We start from the raw sequence: 21,427 nt of genomic DNA, 5'->3' as shown, positions 1-21,427 counted from the left end.
TTTTATTCTTTGTTTACTTAAAAGAGTCACTGGGCCAGTTCTGATTAGAAGAACCAAACCCAGCAAGAAATGTCAGCATCTCCCCCTGCTTTTCAGGGAGTCCAGGTTAGGTGTAGGTATTTCTGCTTACTGAGCCCTCCAAGAGATTGTTTCTGTTACTAATTATTTCAGATTTTGTTGTGAGGGGAGGCCAAATTCTTCCCACTGTGTCTTCGAGGTCTGATATAAGGAAAAAAATGAGAAGAGAACTTCTTTGCCAAGGTAATAAAAGGGAGCATAACCAGGGAAACTGAAGAAAGCTGGAGAGAAACCCTTAATTGTGACCCAGATTGGTTTCCTTCTCCCAGCACCCACAGTGAGGTGGAGAGAGGAGAGGGAGAGGGAAGAAGAGAAGCTCTAGTATCTATACTTCAGTAGTTTGCTTAATATGTTGCCTTGTATCACTCCAGCATTTCTGTGGGCAATTGGAGAACAAGCTAAGGATTTCTAAAAGTGACTGCTGACCTGAGTGTTGAAGCATGCATACATTTATTCAACATGTTTATTAAGTAAAAGCCTAGCAAGATGAGTCTTTGTGTCAGGGGGGTGAAGTGAAGTAGGAAAGGGTGTGGTCAAGAATAAGGCGTGAGGTAATGGTACATGGAATAGACCACAGGGAATACAATACGAAGAGAGAAAAAGAAGAGTCTGTGCCGAGGAGGTAAGGAGGTGAGAAAGAGCAAGGCAGATGTAGGGAATTATAGCTGCCTCCCAGTTTTGCTGGACCATGACTTACAAAAGACAAGATTGGCAAAACAAGCATGGTTCACAGCTTGGGCCTATTGAAGCATCTTAAGCAAAAGATGATTTCATTGTATATATACCCCTTTGGTAAAAACGTGGAAGGTAAATTTGAAGGGCATAAGTATTAAAACATGGAGACCAGTTAGGTTACAATCGTAGTGGCCTAGGCATGAGGTGACAAGGGCCTGAACTATGGTTACAGAGAAGTGGATGAACTCAAGAAATATTTATAGGTTAAAACTGACAGAACTCAGCATTGGCTTAGATGTGGTGAGGGAGAGAGAAGGAGCTAAAAATGATTATCCTCACGCCATACAGACCAGCTAGTAAGTGACACTGTTTGTTTTTCTTTTGCCTACAACTCTTCTTCACTCATTATGAGAAACTGAGGTGAAGTTTAGATATCTGGGCTATGAAAAAGACAATCTTCCAGCCTATGAGATCACTGCAAAGAAAATACTAGTTACCTCAAGGTTTCTGGGGACACAGCTGACTCCGTGGAGCTTAGTTTACTATTTTCTGTTTTCACAAGGGAGAAATGGTGGATTTCTCTCCTGAACTGGTTTTTCCTTCACAAAGCATGATATAGTGAGGTAACTAGAAGATAGACGGGTTTTTTGTTGTTGTTGTTGTTCATCATGGGGCCTCCAAACTCAAACCTCAGCATGATTAAGGGGATTTCTCTGAACCCATTCTACTTCAGTAAATTGAGAAATCTCTCAGAGAAGAGCAATTCAAGATCTCAGTGTCTTGACTGACCATTATATATTCAATATTCTCCTGGTTAATGGCGCATCCAACAACTACAAAGGGGAAGGAAAAGTCTTTTTTTGTTTGACTCCTTGTACTAATATTTTATTTGGAAAGAGCTTGAAAAATATTGATTATGTGGCCATTTGATGAAAAAGAGATGCCCAATGTATTTGTCAATGTTTACTTTTGTATCTTCCATATCAACACATAATTTTAAAGTTAGGTGTTGTGCTTCATGTAGTTTGCCAAATATGTTCTAGGGTGTGGCAATGGTCTTCTAGCTTAGGGTTCAACCCAAGTTAAGGATTGGCTGATAGAACTTCTTGTTTTCAACACTTATATCCTAATAGCCCTTGGTCCCACCTTGGTTCATGTCAATCATTCACGAGAAGCCTAAGTAAGAAACCATCTTATAGGACTTCAAAATCTTCATCTGCTTTGAGAGAGATACTAACTGAAGGAAATTCACTTTTGGTGGTAGAAAAAGATAACCAATTTCTCTAAATAATATTGAATATATCATTATATTCATGATCATTATAACTTACAGTAGGTACAATAATTCTTATTTTTTTCTTAAAATAGAGCACTGAAAATGCATACCCCTTACTCAATGGGAGTGGAATATTAACATGGATAAGTCACAGCTACCAATAACGGAAACATCAAATGATATTTGGCTTTGAAATGTATTTTAGTTTTCTGAGTATCAGGGAATCCACGGGACTTCAAATAATTTATGAATACATTGTAAAATTTAAGAACGTACCCAGACTCAGAAGAAACTAGAGAAATATTTAGCTTCCCCATACTAACTTGTATTTGATTCCTTTTTACTTTTTAGTTCATGTCAAGTGAAAAGCACCCTTCTCAGGTTAATTTGATCTTAGCAGAACTAGCCTTTCCCTGTGGATATTTGGTTTTCCTTCTTGTGAGTAGTTAGGCAAGATCCACCTAGGTCAAATCAACTGCATTAAAAGGGAAACATTCTCAATCCATCAATTATATTTGCTTCTGGTATCAAAAGATTCGCTTGGCTGACATTTCTCTAACTGAATTGACAAGTTGTTTTGATGATGAATTTGGTGCTTTGCTTTCAAAGCCTTTCCTAGCAGCTAAATCAGCTAAAGGTGTGGAGGCAGGAAGCTGTAACCTCAAACCTCTTTCCCTCACAACTCCTCCTTAACAACAGGCAACATGAAGAGTAAGATTAGAGGTGAAAAGGTACTTATCTGCCCCTTATAAGTAAGTCAGTGAGAGCTAAAAGATTTCCCACAGATAATCTTGAATCTTGTGATACAGTTGACTTTTAGAAAATTGGAAGTTACTTGTGCTTCCATGAGAATTGGTTACCAAAAAAAAAAAAAAAACAAAAATCTCTTTTTGTCTATTGTAAAAGAGTCAATTACTATATTAATAACTGTCAACTCTCTGCACAAGAGAGTGGATAACCAAAAAAAAAAAAAAAGAGTGGATAACCATCTCTCAGGTGTGGTTCCAAGCACCAGAGAAGGAACTCGGTCCCTTCCTCACAGCAAGGTTGGATTTCAAAAGAAGATGAAGCCTAAAATGCAATGTGGGAAACACATTGATTTAAATTAGTAATTGTGGCCTACATTCATAGGGCTACAAAGTGCTTTTTCCTATTTTATCTCATATGAACTCCATATTAACCTGTGAAATAAATAAATAGGATGGTCATCTTTATGCCCATCTCACAGATGGGGAAACTGAAGTTAAAGAGGTCAAACAATGGGCAGCCCGGGTGGCTCAGCGGTTTAGCGCTGCCTTCAGTCCAGGTCATGATCCTGGAGACCCAGGACCGAGTCCCATGTCGGGCTTCCCGCATGAAGCCTGCTTCTCCCTCTGCCTCTATCTCTGCCCCTCTCTCTCTTTGTGTCTCTCATGAATAAATAAATAAAATCTTAAAAAAAAAAAAGAGGTCAAATTGCCAAAGTTTATAGGACAAGTGACCTTTAGGACTTGGCTCATGCTTCATGATTTCTAATTTATTGTTCTTTTCCCTCTCTTCAGTTACGTCAAAATTTCAGCACAATTTCAGTGATTGATTCTAGATCTTCTCAAAGTTGGATGGATAATTGGATGGTACTAGAAGTGAGTTAGGGAGGAAAAAACCATTGAGTAGGGGAATAAATGGAATGGAATCGGGACAAAACTAAGTTAAACTCCATTTTCTCCACCATTTTGCTGGAGTACCATCCTGGAAAAAGTGCTCAGTTGGAAGGAATGTTGGAGATGATTTAAGTCAAACCTTATAGAAGAGACAACTGAAAACAAAAAAAAGGTAAATGACTTTTTAAACAAGGTCACACAAATAATGGAAGAGCTAAGATTATTTATTTATGTTTCGAAGAATAATGTTTAAAATCATGAATGAATAGGAAACCAACTTTCTGTGTTCAGCAGATTCACTTGATATCATGGCCATATTTAGAAAAAGTATGTTTCCAAACTTTGTAATGCACACGCACAAAACATTTTGCTTATGATTTCAGAGACTTCCTGAAGGTCATAGATGGATCACAGATAAGGTCTACAGACAATAAATACTGTCACATGAAATATCTCTTATATATTATTTCAGATCCACAACCAACAATCATGCAACACTCTGAACATGAAATCAGTTAATACATAAAGTCACTTTTCAGTCTAAGCCTCATTGGGCAAATTCTTAAACTCGGGACCTTTGTGAATCACATATATTTATCATGTTTAATTTATAATATGCCATCTTTCCTTTTCTCCATTGTAGCATCATAGAGAAACAGAATGGCACCTAAAGACTAGTGACCCAGAGAGTGGAGTAGACAGCACTCAAAACTGACATTTGCATTGAGACATAAAGGAAGCAGTAAAAGGAGATATAATAGGTCTTTAGTTAGCAACGTGACTTTCTTTCGGAACCTCCTAAGAACTTTATTGGGTTCTATCTCTTGCACATCACAATCAGTTTCTCTTGCAGCTTAAAAATCAGGTCGTAAGATCCTAATCACGTCGTTTCCTTTTTTAAAATCCTGACTGAACAGAATTTAATGTGTCAGGCAGGAACCAAAGAAAATGAAAGCTTTCTATTTTCAACCATCTTGCCCTGTGGTGTTTGTGAATACAATGCAAAGATGACACTGGTTTCCTTGGCATAGAGTACCTCCCTCCTGACCACAGAGTTGGTGAAGTTACTGTAACTTTCCTCTGAGTGTATTTCCTGTTCAGGCCTAGGATACCCTTCAACACGTGGCCATTTGACCACTTGTTCCTTTTTAGGCTCCATAAAGGGTAGGCTTGCTCACAGGCCAACCCAGTGTTTGCTCAGGAACCTGTGAGACCAACTGTGCCTTCTGGGAGGAAAGTGGCTCTTTCCTCTGTCTGTGGCTCTGGTAACTCTAGCTGGTGGCTCAGTCTCCTACAGATGTGAGAAAGAGGAGTACAAAGCATTCATCAGATTTCGCCATCTTCTTTGAGCTACTAGGAAGATAAAAAAAAAAGCTATGAATGACCTAGTATACCTTAAATGGCTCCAGACTCTCTGAAATTCATGTTAAAATGAAAAAAAAAAAAAAGTAACACACATTACATTTTCAAAATAACTTTGCGATCATTCTCTCTGGTTTTCCAATGGCTGTCATCTTGAAACTCTCCCCATTTTCACAAGGAATAAAGATTTAAGGAAAGCTCCCCCTAAAAAAGGGCTTTGAAAAGGCATGTTGTGTATACATATATGTTGTCTCATTCAGGACTCCAGCAGAAAACAGGCAGCACACTCAAAATTGGGTAACAGGAGGAAGATTTATTTACAAAAGGACTGTTGGCAAAGGTGTGGAACCACAAGACAATTGCTAGAAACTATAGCTCATGGAAGCAGAGTTATGACAACCCTTAGGTATAAAAGGGCATGACCAGGATGAGGTTACCAGAACCAGAAGGAAAGAGAATTGTATAGAGAAGGCCACCATGACAGATGCAATGACTTTGTTCAGAGAAACAGGCCATGGGACCAGCCCTGCCCAAGATTGTGTGTGTACAACTATCAGTTCTGTCAAGCACATTGGTGATTTTTATACAAAATCTAGAGACCTTGGTTAAGCAAATACAAATGTCTACAGATAAGTAGGAATAAAAATAGAAATGAAAACCTAATAAATTTACTCAATAAGCTGCTGTTAACTAGCACCAATCTAAGCTCCGTGTTTCACCCTCATCCATGTTTGTACAGAGGAAGACATGTAGTGTAGAGGACATTTGTTCTTGTCCTTTTAAATAACTATTGTGCTTCATGCAACTGTCAGAAAGTAACTCAAAGGTCAAATAGTTCAGTAGCAAAAAGTCCCAACTGAGTACTTAGTCATTAATTATGAAGAGAGAAAAATTATCAAAATGGTCAATGAGTACTTTCAGAATAGAAATTTCAATGTGTCAGAAAATTGTTCTTTGGTATCCTGACTTCTGCCATGACAAAGTCATGCATTTATTCAGTAAATAAATAATAGAGCCAAATATACTAGGTTTTGGGGAGATGGAAGATATAAAAGATGCACCCTCTTTCTTCTAGGAAAAATCCTAAGGTAAATACACAATTAGCTATACTCCAAAGCCATAGTACGGACAGTCATATAAAAGAGGCCTTGTTTCCAGACAAGATTATTTGGAGGTTTTTATGCAGACAGACTGGTCTTTAGCTGGGCCATAAGTCGGACTAAGATGAAGGAAATAACTTTTAATATAAAGATTTATTGGGGACCAACAGAGCATTCCATTTACACAAAGAGGAAATAGGTAAAGATGCCTGATACCAATAAAAGAGAGCTTTTAATGCCAAGAAAGGCACATGGATTTTACTAGAAAGGCAACAGGAGACTTTAAAGACACCTGAATTGAGAATAGGGTGATAAGTGCCCCTTTGGGAAAGTTAGCACAGTAGCGCAGAGGGCACTAGCTGGAGAGAGGGTAGTACGGAGACTGTGACCAATCGGGAGGCTGTTGCAATAGCTTTGATGTGAGCTCACAGGGCCTGAGGTGCAGAAGGGGCAGCTGGGATGGAAAGAACAGACACGGAATGGTACTTGGTTGTGCTCACTGGAGGTGAACAAGAATAAAAAATAACAGAGTTTGTGGGCTGCATGAGGGTGAAAGTAGAAGCACTGCTGGCAAAATTAGGTTAAGTGAAGAGAGGCAATTTGTTTGGAAAAAAGCTGTTGGGTTCAGTTTTAAATATCCTAGGCTTGAGGGATGAGTAAAGCATCCTGCAGGAAAGCTCCAAGAGTTAGATGTGTTGGACTCGAGCTCAAAAAAGCCAGATATGTATATCAGGATGTCATCTCTATCAGGATGACAGTTAATATTAAACATGCTGAAAGCCATTTCCTGCATCATCTATCCCTAATGCTCAGAGACACTGCCCAGCAGTGCAGGGTATAAACGCTCCAGGACTGAAACTTCCTAAACAAAGCAATGTAAATGGATGTGATGTGACCCAGCCTCTACAATTCAAAGGTCTACAGTTGTCCTCTCAGCTCCTGTACTAGAAGAATACTCTAAAAGGCCAACAAAGCAGAGCACCTGAACTCACATGGAAGCTGCCAAACCGTTCCCAAATATCCAATTTTATTACCCTAAAAGGGTGCCTGTAGTCCAAATAGTAAGTAACCAGGGCTTTATATTATCCTCCATAAATAATATGACAATAATTCAATCTTACATCTCCAAAGAGCCTCTGCGGGGCCACCTTGGCACATACAGAATCTTCTAGCCTAATGTCATGACCTAAAAGTTTGAAAAATAATTACTATGTGGAAGCTTAATATTACATAGGAAGGCGGAGGAGAAAGAGCAAAGGCCAAGTCCTGCCACAATCTCTAAGCATCTTTGTACCTAACATCATGGTTTGCAATCTCTCCGAGCAATTTCAGAGATGGCTGCTTGGCAGTTCTTTGTATTTTCTCTCTCAGATCTTATGATGAGCATCCACCAAGGAGTGGAGTGGTTGAGTTGTCATGTTAAAACCGATAAAAGCTAGCATTTTTATTCCACATAAGGAGCATTTTTAAACCAGAAACAGATCTGAGATGTCTTCAAGTCCAATCCCCTCATGTATTAGACAAGGAAATGAAGGCCTAGAAAAGTTTTGTCACAGATCAACAGACTAAAACTCCTAGTCATATCCCCCCAACCTTGAGAAATCAGTGGCTTTAGCTTTTAAGTTTGAAAAAAAGAGGGCAAGGGGTAGAATAACAGACATGGCCTCTCTAAAGCCAAGGGCAAGTACTACATACTTGATCAAAAAAACACAGGGAGATACTGTTTGCAAATATTTATTACATACCTACCATGTACAAGAAATGGTGAACACTATAGGTGATAGAAGTTCCCAACTGTCTTCATTTTACCTAGCAATTTCCTCTCTTTCTCTATTTTGTTCCCCTCTACTTTTTCTTGACCTTTTGAAGTCTTATCTTCCTTCCCCACCATTCTAAGCTCAAAAGTCCCAACTGGCCTCCTTTTAGTCAAAATCAATAGCCTTCCCAAGCCACTGTTCACTTCTTCCCTTATACAGTTAATACTACTAAGCACTCTCTGTGAAATTCTTTCCTCCTTTGGCTTTAGTGATGTTCTATCGAGCCTCTTTCCTCCTTTTATCTCTCCAAACACATTCTCTGTTTCTTTCACTGGTTCATCACCCTCTTTGGCTGACTCCTAACCAGAGCAGTTTTCCAGATTCAGTTCAGCTCTCTGCTTTTCTACAGTTATACTCTCTCCTTTCCACTAGTCATCCATTCCCATGATACCAGTTTTACTCCAAAGATGAGGATTCCTAGATATTTTCTTCTTATCCTGCTTCTATAGTTTCAGGTTTGTGCTGGACATCTTTCTGCCATTTCAAGGCTTTACTCAAACTCATTGTACCTAAAAGTAAACACTATTTTACTCCAAAACTCAGTTGCACAACATCTTGATTTCAGGTGGTCATACCACCATTCCTCTATTAAGCCAAAAGCCTTGGCATCACTCTTGATCCCTCCCTCTCTTTCAAAGCCTGGCACAGAGGTGCCTGGGTGGCTCAGTGGTTGAGCATCTGCCTTTGGCTCAGGTCATGATCCTGGAGTCCTGGGATCGAGTCCCACATCAGGCTCCCCACAGGGAGCCTGCTTCTCCCTCTGCCTGTCTCTGCCTTCCTCTGTGTATCTCTCATGAATAAATAAATAAAATCCTTTAAAAAAAAAAAAAAAAAAGCCTGGCGCAAAATCCTGGAATTTCTACTTTTCAAACTTTCCCCAGAAATGTCACTTCTTTCTCTTCCCACACTTTCTACCCAAATTCTTATCTCCTACCCCTCTTCCTGGCAAAGTGTCAGAGTGTTATAACATGATTTCCTTTGCCACTAGTCTCCACATATTCTAGACCATCCTGCTTCCAGAAACTTCCAGCTGCATCACAATGCCTTGAAAATGAAGTCTGAACTTGTGGTATCAGTATTCAGTCCTTGGTTTGACCTGTTTCTACCCTATCTTTCCACACCTCCACACATTCAGTCCTGGCCAAGAATAAGAACAGTATTCCTGGTGTAATTTCTTTATTTTACTGCTTTTCCCTCCTGAGGTAACAGGGAGTTGGTAAGAATATGAACCCGGGAGCAAGTGTATGGATTTACTCACTTACTAGCTATGTGATCACAGGCGAGTTGCTCCATTTGTTCCACACTTCAGGTTTCCTCATCTTACAGATAAGCTAATAATAGTAACTGTTTCATAAGATTTCAGGGAAGAATAAATTATTTAATATAGGGAAAGCTAGGTGGAACAGTACCCGGTACATTATAAGTGCAAAATAAGTATTAGCTAGCAATTATTATTAATAACATTATCTATTCAAATCATACCTAGCTTTAATGTCCAGTTCAATTCCCAACTCTCCATAAATCATTACTATTGTATATTTATCTTAGTAGAATGTTATGCTTCCCCATTTTAGTACTAACTCATTCATTTCCTTCTTCAACAAACATTTGTTGAACACCTATAATGCTTCCAGCACTGTGCCAAGAAGTTATGATGATTAAGACATGATCCTGCCTACAAGGATCTCACAGTCTGGGGGTGGGGGGGGTGTGAAAAGATGCATCAATGCACAATAAAAATGTTGGGAACCCTGAGAAGGAAAGAAGTCCTTCACTTTGCTATTTAGGGTTTCAGAAAAGGCTTCTTCAAGTGAGAGGTGTAGGGGACATTTCTGATTACAAGAATAATGCATGCAAAGTCATTAAGGCATGAAACAGTAGGAGAAGTAGCCAAGAGTTAGTTATCTGTTTCCAGCTGCTATATCCTGTCATGTATAATCTTCTCAACTGGATCATATAGTCTGTGAAAGCAGAGAGAACTTGGTTAATTATTCAAGCAGTTCTTTTGTGCTAAGTCTTTATACTTCTTTTCCTCTTTTTATGTTCCTTTGGACTCCAATAGAAATTAAAATATAACTGAGGTTTTAATAAATATTTGCTATATTGAATTACACTCCCATTGGAACTCCTTTTGCAAGTCTATAATAAAGGCTGAATACCCAGGGAGAACTTCCTCAAAAGAGGTGAATCTTACACTATGGTCATAAAGTGAAAGATGAGTAAAGCTGTAATTTTGGGTTTGAGAATCTTATATTAGGATGTAAGAGAAGATTGATTGGCCAATCAAGAAGGGTACAGCCTTAGATCATCCAAAAAAAATGCTGGGAAACGTTGCAAAACCTCTTTCTAACAGCATCTTCTAGGAGCCATCAACACAACCTCCATTTCAATAGCTTGAGAGATATCTGAATTCTTACCCATCTCTAAATGTCTGTGGCTGAATTCACCAGTTCTGTGGATGCTGCTGCTTATAACTGTTTGCCATAAAATAAATTATTATGAACAGAGAATCATCAACAATGATGCTAAATTGGAAGAAAAAAATTTCTAGAAAGATTTCACAATTCTCATATTTACTTCATTGAAGCTCCAACTGGGTTTTTGTATCATTCATAGAACCTAGACTAGCACCTAGAAGATGTTAATAAACACCTATTGAATGAGCACACGAATAAAGACCTGCCTTGCTAAAGTGTAAGAAGAAAGAGGCACTTTACAGAAGAGGAACCTAGTACTTTAGAAAACAGTTACCTTGTGATCCCCTTTTAGTCTCCCTGGGAGCTTCAGTAAAAGGAAACATTCTTCTCATATGGGCCCTTTCTCACCCAGTTTCTATGGAACAGAGTCTGTGGATCAGAAGTGGAACCTTCTGGACCCAATATTCCTAAAGACGGTCTTAAATTATGTAGACTTATTATTAGTAGTGTTCAATATCAAAGAAAGTCATCAGGTTACATGGAAGCTGCAGACATAGCACAGTGATATTGACTCTTCATCATCTGTCAAGTATCCCTAAGCAATGAAAAGTACAACTCTCCACTTCTCAGCAAGTAAAAAAAAAAGAAAAAAGAAAAGAAAAGAAAAGAAAATCAAACACCCACCTACATTCCTAACAAGGGGATCTATGTTACTTTTACAATGTAAGATATGTCAATAATGCAGATTCTCGTGTGAATGAGTGGGTGATGAACAGGAGTTCCTGCCGTAATCAATGCATTACTTGGTGAATTGTGAGCCACAAAGTTCACTTAGACACTGCAAAAAAGGGCCCCCGATTAGATCAGAGGTCAGAGTGAACTATGAGTGGGTGACATTTATGACACCATCAGGAACCATTAACAGAGTTACCTTGGTAGCCAGAGTCCCACAGATAATGAAGATGATGACAAATGAAAAAGATGACGGTAATGGTGATGCAGAGATAAAGTTGCAGCTCAAAGTTAAATAAGAAATTCTCCACCACAGTGCAGGTTTTCATCCAGCACTGAAAACAGAAACACACGTAACCCATATGGTGACACATAGGTTCAGTCAAGATGCCTATGACCTTAATGTTGAAATACTAAGGCCAAAGTAGTTTCAACTCTCTTTTTTCACATCCGCTAACAAGTGACCAAGTAGCCCTTGACCCCATCCAAGGCTCCTCTCTTCTGATGTTCAGTCATCAAAATGAGAGTGACAAGCAAAAAGTTAGACACCTACTTTGCGATCACTTCTCCATGGGGCCTGTGTTACCTTCCCCTCAGCTTCAGGGACCCATTCTTATGTAACAACTCTCAGTCTGAAAGCTCTGGGTACCATTTTTTGATGACAAAGCCATGTCAAGGCCAAAAGAGGCAAGGAGTCACTATAAAAGAGACAGATTCCTTAACGCAGTTTCGAAAACCAGAGACCCCTTCAGCAAGTCACAAAACCACCCAGATGTCATTTTTTCCAAAGGTTCAGCTAAACCACCTACTGAGAAGAACAGTACCAGCCTCTGTGAAGTTCCATAAGTAACAAATTTCTTGAAGAAAAAGGCAAGCAAAAATTTAACTGAGATGAAAGGGAAAAATGAAAATTTGTATCCTTTTCAGTGACCTGCTGCAAAATAACTGTGCTTTGAAAGATTGCCTGCCCTCTGATTTGTAGACAAGAAAGTTTGCAATCGTGTCTCCTTATTGATGCCTATACTAGTTAATAAAGAGCTATTGTTTGGGAGATGATAAACCACAAACAGAATTTTCTTCTAGGATATCAGTGGCATAAAATTTTTCATTTTGTAAATGTCAGCACACTACATACAGGAAATGCTTGGAGGAAAATATCCACACATGATAAAAGCTGAATGGTACTCATGTGGCATTTGTCCACTCACGAAAATAGAAGAGAGCAAGACCCCCACCCCTCACCCATAAAAAAGGTTTCAATGGGAGAGCTTCAGAGTTACAATCATGGATTAATTTCTCTTCCTAGTTTGTGAAAATGACTCATTTTATTTCTTGGTATTGATATATTGATATTGACTTTACAGTCCTTGTTGTAGAAGTCCTTTCTGGACAGTTGCCATAAAAAATAAAAAGTAATATCCTATCTTAGGCAAAGTCTATACATTTGAAATGCTCATCAGATTTACTTGAGATGACAAAACACCTAGTCAATTTTTTAACAGCCAAAAAACAGGCTACAGTGCAGTGAATGTCATGCAGTTTTGGCAATCTGATGATTGTATTGCCTTTTCGATGCTTATGTCTCTCTCTTACTTTTCTATGTCCAGCCTCAGAGCAACACTTCCCTGTAAGAGATCAATTACTTGTCTCTGTGAACAACTACCTCAAAGGGGTCATTTGCTGAACTAAAAATGAAATCTTTACCTTGCTTTGCTGATGATTTTTTCATAAATACCAACCATCTTCCTGCCTTTCTGCCTTTGCCAGAAAAAGAAGCTCCAAGGGAAATGCAGAAGCATTGGAGAAATCAAGCACATTCAAACTGGCCATTCTGACAGTTTATTTGCTGAGGTTTGAGAGAAATGAAACGAAATCCTCTTTTGGAAAAATAAGTGGCATTGTCCTGATTTTTATCTTCATACGGGATGATTAACCTTGCTGAAAAATAACCAATATTGGCTGAAAAAGCTACAAACATTGCCATCTATTATATCCACACTCCTTCTATCATCAATAACAAATTGGTTCCCTTTCAAAGAACTACAGTTCTGAGCTGGACTCATATTTGAAAATCCAACAAAATCCTCTCAATTTGTGGATCTCAATTGCACAATGGCCCAAATCTCATAGAAAACACGTAACTTTAGTAAAGGAATTGTCTAAGTTAAGGTTTCCTCATGCCTCTTAAATTATACTTCTTTATATTAGCCATAAAGATCTTTCTACAGCATCATGAAAATCATGAAATATCAGGTTAGGTTGAACCTCCATAGAATAACCATTTTGAGCCATGCTGTGAGCTAGTGAATTAGAATTTTTAAATTAGTGGGAAAAAGGACTGCTCTTCCTAAACACACACACACACACACACACACACCTTAACACAGACATACCAGAAATCTCTCTAATGCTCTAATGCTAGGGAAGACAATTACACTATGACCAGATAATTTCCTTCTCCGTAATTTCTTTTTGGAGGTCGAATACAGAGACACAAATAGCATACGGCAGGTTTTGCACCATTGATGAAAACGGATCATGCATTTTTGTATGCTGTAGTCGTTTTATCTCATCAGCTTTCTTACGGAGAGAAGTGCCTTCTCTACCCCTTGCCTATTCATTAGATGGCCACTCAGCATCAAATCTTGAAAATTATTATGGGAATGAGTTGGCATTTGTAATATATATGCACCTCAAAATAGAAAATAAAGGTTCCCCATGTGTGTATGCTTAACAGGGTTTTTAGCTACCCCCCTTTCAATAAATGTTCTAAAGGAAAAATATAAAGCTTTGTGTCTTACAAAAAACATTTTCAAAAGAGATTCAATGAGTTGATGACAGATGGATGTCCACAGAACACATCAGGAAAATATTTTGTGTACAAATACTTAAATGGTTGCTGTGAGAATGAGGCTTCTCTTTCCTTTCTATCTATTCGGTCTATCCTGTACTGTGTAAACAATTAAGAAATTTTAAATATGTTTAAAAATAAGTTTAAAATTAAAACCACCATAAGATACCACCTTATACCAGTCAGAATGGCTAAAATTAACAAGATAGGAAACAACAAAGTTGGCGAAGACGTGGAGAAAGGGGAGCCCTATTAAATTGTTGGTGGGAATACAAGCTGGTGCAGCCTATCTGGAAGACAGTATGGAGGTTCCTCAAGAAGTTAAAATAGAGCTACCCTATGACCCAGCAATTACACTACTAAGTATTTACCCCAGAGATACAGATGTAGTGATCCGAAGGGGCACCTGCACCCCAACATTCATAACAGTAACATGCACAACAGAGGAATGGATAAAGAAGATGGTGTACGTATATATATGTATGTAATATATATAATATATTTTACATATATATAATATATATGTAATATTATTCAGCCATCAGAAAGGATGAATACTTACCATTTACATCAACGTGGATGGAACTGGAGGGTATTATGCTGAGTGAAACAAGTCAATCACAGAAAGACAATTATCATATGGTTTCACTCATATGTGGAATATAAGAAACAGCAGAGGATCACAGGGGAAAGGAGGGAAAACTGAATGGGAAGAAATTAGAGAGGGAGAAAAAACATGAGAAACTCTTAACTATAGGAAACAAACTGGCAGTTGCTGGAGGCGCAGTGGAGGAGAAGGTATGGGGTAATTGGGTGATGGGTATTAAGGAGGATATGTGATGTGATGAGCAATGGGTGTTAATGCAACTGATGAATTCTTGAACACTACATCTGAAACTATGTACTGTATGTTGGCTAATTTAATTTAAATGAAAAAATGTATAAATTGTAAAGATCCCTTAAAAAGTTTAAAGACTTTTTTAAAATAAATTTTAAAGATTATTTTAAAATATATTTGGTAGCTCTAAATACTTGGCACCAGATACTGGGACATAACCTAGCTCATAACCAGTTTATGTCTTTCATTGTATGGCCACATTTTTAAATACACACAGTTTGTAAATGGCTCCCTGGCACAGAAGGCAACAAAATAGATGGGTGCATATGTAACTATTTCACTTGTGCAGGTTGGAAAATTATACCCTTTGGAGCACATGCACATGATGTCAAGAACAGCAAATAATGCAGTCTCCACACCCACCAAAATAAATGAGAAAGAAAATTGAAGATTCTGGCTTTTCACTGTATCTTCAAGAGGAAAATAATTACTCTTATTTATGTCCACATTATTAGATAATATAATCTTATATGCACACAATCTTATATTATCTTATAATATTATGATATGCTCATTACTCAGTACAAAGCTTGAGCCAAGTGAGACACTTTTCTTACTCTGAGAACAAGTGGAACAAACACCTGTCTCCAGCCCACCAAAGCAACAAGCTCTTTCTGTCCGGAATTGTGATTTTTCCAAAGATTGTTTAACCCTGGATATATCTAGAGCTATAAAATTATAAGCCACATCATGTTAGATAGAAGAGTGTAATGGTCAAGAGCATAGGCTGAAGAGTCAGATTAAGGTGGTTCAGACCCTGACTCCAATAACTAATATCTGTATATCCTTGGACAAATTAACATTCCTATCCTTTGGTCTTTTCATCTGAAATCGAGTTCCATTAGAATAGTGTTAGGAGTATCATCCTCATCATCATCATTGGAAACTTAAGGGATTTTTAATCTAATATAACAGATTTCAGCCAATTGTGAAAGAAACTAATTTATTGACATTTATATTGTGCAGCCTTCTGTGATGACTCCGAAATTTATTTTGACACATTCAGTTCAATTCGAGTAGACATCGTAACTACAACTAACATTCATCTTGCAAGCCAAGCTCTGATTGTGCTAAGCATTTCATGCAGATTATTATAACATTCATCTTGCAAGCCAAGCTCTGATTGTGCTAAGCATTTCATGCAGGTAATTAATATTTCATTTTATCTCCACAATGACCTTGAGATGAGGTTACTATCATCCCCAATTTATAGAAAATAAAACTGGAGCTTAAAAAGTTTACATACTAGTCTAAGCTTAGCTAGTAAGAAATGGATCCGTGATATGAATCTTGGCAGTCTAAATCCACAGCTTTCAGAAGCAAGCTGCTTGTAGCAGTTGTTTTAAGTTTTTTAAAAAGTATGATTTTGATACCGTCCTGGGGCAGTATCAATTAATAGCTAAATAAAACTTATTTAATTCCAAAGACTGTTTGCTAAAATATTATACTGTAGACTGAGACCAGTGAGTTTCTAAATAGCAGGCTGCCATGTTAGAGCAAAACTACATTTCAAATGTCCAAATTTCATAAGTCGTCCGAAATTTAAGATGAGCCAAGCCAACCAAAAGACTTTGAAAGAAAAACTTAGAGGAGAAAGGAAATCAAAATTGTTTACCTGTTACTTGAATCGAGGGGAAGAAGTTGAGGGCCAGAAGCAGCCTGAGGATCATTGTGCTAACGGTGGTCCAGGGCTCCAGCCCCCTCCTCCCTGAGGAGCCCAAAGTGTGAGGGGAGCTGAGGATGCACCTGCCACAGCCTAAGTGTCTCCGTCAACCACGGCCACCCCCAACTTATTTCCCTCAGGGCACATGATCAAGGGACTCAAACCACAAGGCATCATGACTGCAACATTTCACACAGGATATTACATTGTTTTGATGACTTTAGACTTTTCCTCTTCTTTTAAAGACAAGCTTTTCTTGTCACTGAAAAAGAATGTCAGTTACTCTATGATGGGCTCATGAGAATTATTCTCCATACACACATAGCAGAGCTATGACAATAAGTGCTTAAAATTCAGCAGGAATTTAAGGGCAGACAAACAAGTATTCTAAAGGAGGAAGAAAGCTAATCACAGAAGAGAGACTTTCAAAGCACCGGGAGAAACAGTGTCAAAAAGACAACAAGAATTACATTGAGGATTTGGGAAACATCCACATCAGTGTTGAGAGGAGTTATTAATATTAGGAATTCAACTTTTGTGTTAGACATAGGTAGCCCTGTGGAGCATTTAGCACACACTGCTTGGCTTCTACTGAGCCTCCCTCAACTCACTTCCAGGAACTTGGCAAGTGCCAACCCAGTGAGCATCTGGAGAGGGTTCCCTAAGCAAAGGGAGAGTCTAGAAACATCACAAGAAACCATTCAAGGTTAAGTAAGAGGCATGAACGTAGGTTCCATAGCAGGCTCCCCAAAGCCAGCAACCACACCTCTGCAACTCTCTTCTGCAGGCCAGGCCTCCTGCACGTAGAGTCATCCCACTGGTGGGGCCAACGGGGCCAACCTTGCTCTCCTCATCCGGCATCTGGGTCAAGATCTTATATTCAACAGCTTTCTCAAAACCTTTCTAGTAATTTTTTTCTACTTTCCTGATAATCTAAGCTTTTATTACTAGCTTAACTTGGGTATTAGGTATGTTTTTAAGATAACTTGCATGGTTTTTTTATTCTGTTAAAATAAGATGGATTTCACATAGAAAATTTGTTAAAAGATATATTTTACCTTTTTAAATGATAAAAATAATTATTAAAAAAAAAAAAACTTGGGCAGCCTTTAGCACTACCTTCAGCCCAGGGCCTGATCCTGGAGACCCGGGATCGAGTCCCACATCAGGCTCCCTGCATGGAGCCTGCTTCTCCTTCTGCCTGTGTCTCTGCCTCTCTCTCTCTCTCTCTCTCTCTCTCTCTCTGTCTCTCATGAATAAACAAATAAAATCTTTAAAAAAAAAACTTGCCCAAAATCTTAGCACCCTGATATAAACACTGTTAATATTCTGGCCCATTGCCTTCCATATGTTTTTTCTATCAAGATTTTTACATATTTAGTATCATGTTGTATTTATATTTTTCAACAGATATATACTGTTCTCTGTTATACCTTAAACATTTTCCCATGACATTTAAGTATTCTTTGTATACATCATTTTTAATTGATGTGTAATATTCACTCCATCCTCTAATTATGTCATAAACTGTTTAACAATCCCTTATTGTTGTTACCAATTTCTTGACTATTTTAAAATGCTACCGTGAACATCTCTGATGATCTAGCTATAAGCGTAAGAAGTCTTCACATCTCTTCCTCCTCAGCTGATAAATGACAGATCAAAAGTATTTTGTCTGCTGACAGACTCTGTTTGTCCCCATTTCAATTTTCTCACAAACAGATCTTGATGATCCTTTTGTACTAATCTATGTCTCTGCCCTTTGGAGCACTCTCCTTGGAAAAGTTTCACCTACACTTCTGACTTAAAGGTAAATGGTAAAGTCATGTTCCCAGTCCTGGGGAAGATTCACTTCTAGATTTGACCCAGTATTCCTGGCTCTGACTCTCTATATCCTACCCAAGGCCTGATGTCTTACCAGGGACAACTTATAGAAGGCAAGATGCCCTTCTCTAAAAGGTAATCCTTATTCTGAAGCCACCAGACTATCCAGATCTAGAATCTGAGGCTCTCAAACTCATTACAGAGATTAAGAATACATACAGTAGAAACAAAAACTCCCTAAACTTTCCTATGATTGATAACAAAGGCTAAGGCATGAGTTAATAACAATCTTCAAGTATATTAAGGACAATTGTATAGCACCTAGCTAATATTATAACTATGGTAGTGCTTAATAGAATCAAATTATGTGGAAAGAAACCATGCAATTATCTGATCTCCTTTATTTTGCAGAGGAAGAAGCTGAGGCCCAGAGAGGTTAGATGACTTATACAAACTCACAAAACAATAATTAAGTGTACTTGATTTCACTACTTGACCAACCTTATTTGGTTTTCATTCTTTAGAATAAAAAGAAATACCAACTTTGACTTCTTTTTTTTTAACACATAACCCACTAAAGAAGTAAATAATTCCATTAGAATCCTTTCACATTTCCTCTTGAAATTCAATAACATTCACATATACTAAGAAAAAAATGATAGAGATAAAATAAGGGACCTCATTTCAGTAGAGAAATACAGTATTGAGACCCTACTATATTTGCCATAATAATAGCAAGCACTAATATACCAAGCACTTATATGTCTGATCTCATTTAATACAACCTTGGAAGATGCTATTATTATCCTCATTACATGGATGAGAAGGTTAACCCTGAAAGAGAGTTGGGATTGTCAGGAAGTGTGCAGCTGGGATTTTGGGATACCTGGGGGGGTTAGTCAGTTAAGTGTCGACTCTTGATTTCAGCTCTGGTCACAAGATCGAGCCTTGCATGGGGCTCTGCCCTGAGTGTGGAGCCTGCTTAAGGTACTCTTTCCCCCATCCTTCTACCCTCCCCCCACTTTCTCTCTCTCTAAAAAAAAAAAAAAAAAAAAACCTAGATCTTTCAAACTTGAACTGCTATTCCCTAATCACAGCACTTTACTGACCCCTACTTTCAATCCTTCCCAGGATTGTAAATTGCTTCAGGACAAAAGAATAGGGAATGTGCATTACCTTTCTGTTGCAAGGCCTATTTAACAAGAAGTCTTATTAGAACCTGTGTGACTGGAGTATGGAGAGGAAAAAAGCTAGAGGCCCAAGATAGCACAGAGGAGATATAAATCAAACCATTTCATAAAACTGCACCTGTACATTTCTGAAGAAATTCCAGATTGCTTAAATCCACAGTCTTGAAATGCAAGCACATATGCATCGTGATGAAACAAATGACCTTAATCAATCAACAAGTATATTGAAGGCCCAACTACATGGCTTGTCAGAAAAAAAAAAGTATGTATATATATATATATATATATATATATATATATATACACACACACACACACACACACACACACACATATACATATATATATATATACACACAAGTGACCAAATTCTATAGGCTATTTGAAACATAACAGGAACTAAGGCTGGAGGTAAAAGCCTGGGGTGGGGGAGAAGGGGACTCAGAGCCCAGAAGATTATGATATAATACATATTTTGTTCTTTGTCCTTGGCCCCTAAAACATTTGTAACTTCCTAATCAATAAAAGTGCTAGGAGTACCTTCTGCTTTACTATTTGAGTCTTTGACCCTAGTGTCTGACATATAGCTCCCAAATCCCTTGGATTTCCTGAGTGATAGAAGCATCTTATATTCTAAGAAGGCAATTTTGGTGGATTTCTGGATAGCTTTAGGATGGGAGCTTGTCACCAGAAATATCAAGCCATAATTAGAAGCTTGGAAGAAGCCTGCCCCTGTCGTCTGGGGTGGGGAGAACAGTTAGACATTGAGTTGGTAATTGATTATGCCTACATGACGAAGCCTTTGTAAATATCCCTGAACTACAGGGTTCAAGGAGCTTCTGGATTGATAAACATATCACAAGCTAGGAGGGGGGTGCACCCCAACTCCACAGGGACAGAAGCTCCAACACTGAGACTCCAGACCTCACCCTATATATCTCTTCATCTGGCTGTACATTTGCACCCACTATCGTATCCTTTATTTTATGATAAACTGGTAAGTAAGTGTTTTCATGAGTTCTGTGAGCTGTTCCAGAAAATTATTGAACCTGAGCAAGGAATAATAGAAACCCAGTTTATAGGCAAGTCAGATGGAAGTACAAATGACAACTTGAGACTTGGAATTGGCATCTGAAGTGAAGGCAGTCTCCTAGAACTGAGCCCTTAAATTGTAGGATCTAACACTAACTAAACAGTGTCAGAACTGAATTGAATTGTAGGACATCCAGGTAGTGTTGGGGAAATGGTAGGTATGGGGAGAAAATAACACATCTGGAATTCCAATGGCTAAAAGCACAAGATGTGCAGTCCTATACTTAGGGATCAAGTTCCAGTTGGGCCACTTTGTGGCTATACAATCCTAGAAATTGGTAGCCTGAATTCTTTGGCCATAAAATGGAGATGAAAATACTTCACTCAACAAGTTGTTCATACCTCACAAAATGTGTGAATCTCTCCACCTTTAGGGTAGAAATAATATTTAATGAATCCCCATTTCATACTCATTTACAATGGGCTGAATAAATGTTTGTTGGGTCAACCAAAATGGATCATTGAACATATGTTCAATATATTTATGTGGATTGGCTTTTTTTCATAGCATGAGTGCCACCAGAACTCTGTTTTAGAAATTAGCATAGTGTTCCTCCTTGGTGCACAATGCTTTAATGATAACATATGCCAGTAAAAACTGCAGAGTATCACTGAAGAGTGTAAAGAATTTTAGTTGCCAAGCCAGTCAACCACGAGAACCCTTGTGGCTATCTCTAACTCACATAGACCAAGCCTACCAGGATAATATCGTCTTTGATCTAAATTCCAGAAACTTGCGTTTCATTTTAGTTTCTAATTCTCCCCAAAGCTCTGACATACAGAGGTTCAAATGCTCACATGGTGATTGTGGG

The 21,427-nt window shown here is 38.3% G+C and overlaps 1 protein-coding gene across 1 annotated transcript in view; it reads right to left on the bottom strand.

Annotated features, from left to right (window-relative positions):
• CD28 (CD28 molecule) overlaps positions 1 to 16,589 on the bottom strand; it is a 29,175-nt gene extending 12,586 nt beyond the window's left edge. The window contains exon 1 of the mRNA NM_001003087.2: positions 16,462 to 16,589. Within this exon, the coding sequence (NP_001003087.2) occupies positions 16,462 to 16,516 (55 nt within the window). The 5' untranslated portion in view covers positions 16,517 to 16,589. The remainder of the gene's footprint in view (positions 1 to 16,461) is intronic.
• Between the last annotated feature and the right edge of the window lie 4,838 nt (positions 16,590 to 21,427).

This window comes from Canis lupus, chromosome 37, assembly GCF_011100685.1.
Source record: "Canis lupus familiaris isolate Mischka breed German Shepherd chromosome 37, alternate assembly UU_Cfam_GSD_1.0, whole genome shotgun sequence".
NCBI lineage: Eukaryota > Metazoa > Chordata > Mammalia > Carnivora > Canidae > Canis > Canis lupus.
The sequence above is the reverse complement of the archived record's forward strand: the minus strand, read 5'-3'. Positions and strand labels throughout refer to the sequence as shown.